Source organism: Etheostoma spectabile, unplaced genomic scaffold (genome assembly GCF_008692095.1).
Source record: "Etheostoma spectabile isolate EspeVRDwgs_2016 unplaced genomic scaffold, UIUC_Espe_1.0 scaffold342, whole genome shotgun sequence".
In the NCBI taxonomy this organism is placed as follows: Eukaryota; Metazoa; Chordata; class Actinopteri; order Perciformes; family Percidae; genus Etheostoma; species Etheostoma spectabile.
Window position 1 is genome coordinate 406,038 of NW_022605589.1, and position 1,567 is coordinate 407,604.

At 38.6% G+C, this 1,567-nt stretch overlaps 1 protein-coding gene across 1 annotated transcript in view; it reads left to right on the forward strand.

The window, feature by feature from the left end:
• The first annotated feature begins 433 nt into the window (after positions 1 to 433).
• top3b (DNA topoisomerase III beta) overlaps positions 434 to 1,567 on the forward strand; it is a 153,464-nt gene continuing 152,330 nt past the window's right edge. The window contains exon 1 of the mRNA XM_032511256.1: positions 434 to 740. Within this exon, the coding sequence (XP_032367147.1) occupies positions 671 to 740 (70 nt within the window). The 5' untranslated portion in view covers positions 434 to 670. The remainder of the gene's footprint in view (positions 741 to 1,567) is intronic.

Genomic DNA, 1,567 nt, shown 5'->3' on the forward strand with positions numbered 1-1,567 from the left:
ACTTATTCCAGATACACTGGAAAGTGGGGGAAGAAGGGGTACTGGGAAAGAGTAGGAGAGAATAGTGCCTGTTTAGCAAAATGACACAAATACATCTCTGCACCTTATTAGGAAACATCGCACTGGAGATTGTGATGCCCGGAATCAAATGGAGACAGTGAATCATGTAGGCCTACTTCTGTTATGACCTAAATACTCAACTGAAAGACTGTTGTTAAAGGATAGACTGGAACGGGAAGGAATTAAGCACATGCACATTAAAACATTCTTTGCAAATAACTCTGGAAATATGGCGTTTAAACACATCTTTACATATCTAAAACAAACCTGACTACTTACAAGAATGTAATGACAATGTAACAAGTATACAGTAGGCGGCGATAATGCTCCGACAGATTACAAGTCCCCTTTATCGAGAAGAAGAAGAAAGTCCACGAACCGGAAGAGAATCGTTTGTACAGGATTTACTGTCATGGCCACTCGTGGTTCCTAAAACAGCATTTTAGCAAGCAATTATATCCCAAAGTAACACTTTTCGTTATCGTGGAGTGGTTGTTGGTAGAACCCATTCATCAGTTTTAAGGTAGAAACATTAAAACAAAAGAAGCAACGTTAACGTTACTGCTTGTGAGCTGAGTTTGATTGTGGACCTGTTCGGATTTCATTCAAAATGAAAACTGTTTTGATGGTGGCAGAGAAACCATCCTTGGCTCAGTCTATTGCCAAAATACTCTCTAAAGGTAGGTACGAATTTATTTCTATGTAATATGCTACAACAAGAGACTTTAATTGAACCCAAAGGGACAATCCCCAGGCTAATAGCAACAGGCTAAAGTTAGAGTAACGTGCCTTTAACTAACGTTAGAGTACTTATAAAGTTAAGCATTGTCAGTTTACTTGTTGAAACAACTTAATCGTTTTACAAATTGTGGAGCAGCCTACAGTTTGAGTGTTATTATTTTGTATTTATTCCGTTCTGCGTTGCTTTCTTCCATGTGAATTCAGTGTATTTAGTCACGTTGTTGTCGGTGTTATACCCCTACTCTGGTTTCCTTATTTTGTGTTCACGCTGCCGTTGTGGCCTGCCTCTGTCACCAGATTCGTCACACAATCAAATATATTCCTGGCGATTTTAAAATAGTTCCCCAAATCTACTGCCGCGAAAATGTTTAAGTAAGCGCCACATCACAGCCACCTTCAAAAAAATAAAAGTTGTACAAACAATATAATCATTCAAGTTTGGATTGAGCTGGTTTTGATCTTATGGCAAAAATGCATAAATAACACTCAAGTCTGCTGCTCGACGTATTCAGCTACCGAAGTTATAGCCTATGAGATAACGCATACAGTCACGTATCTATCAACTACGTCAGCAATTAGGTAACATTTTATTTTGGCTTATCCAAAAACAACTGTTACTTGGGCTTACCAAGCTAACAATTTTTGGTTCCCATAACGTTCCCTAAAGGTTGGAGTTTTGGTTGGGTTTTGGTTGTGTGTTGGTTAATCGGAAAGTTTTCTTAACGTTCTGGAAACGTTAGTTTTTGGTTACATCGAACGTTCCCCT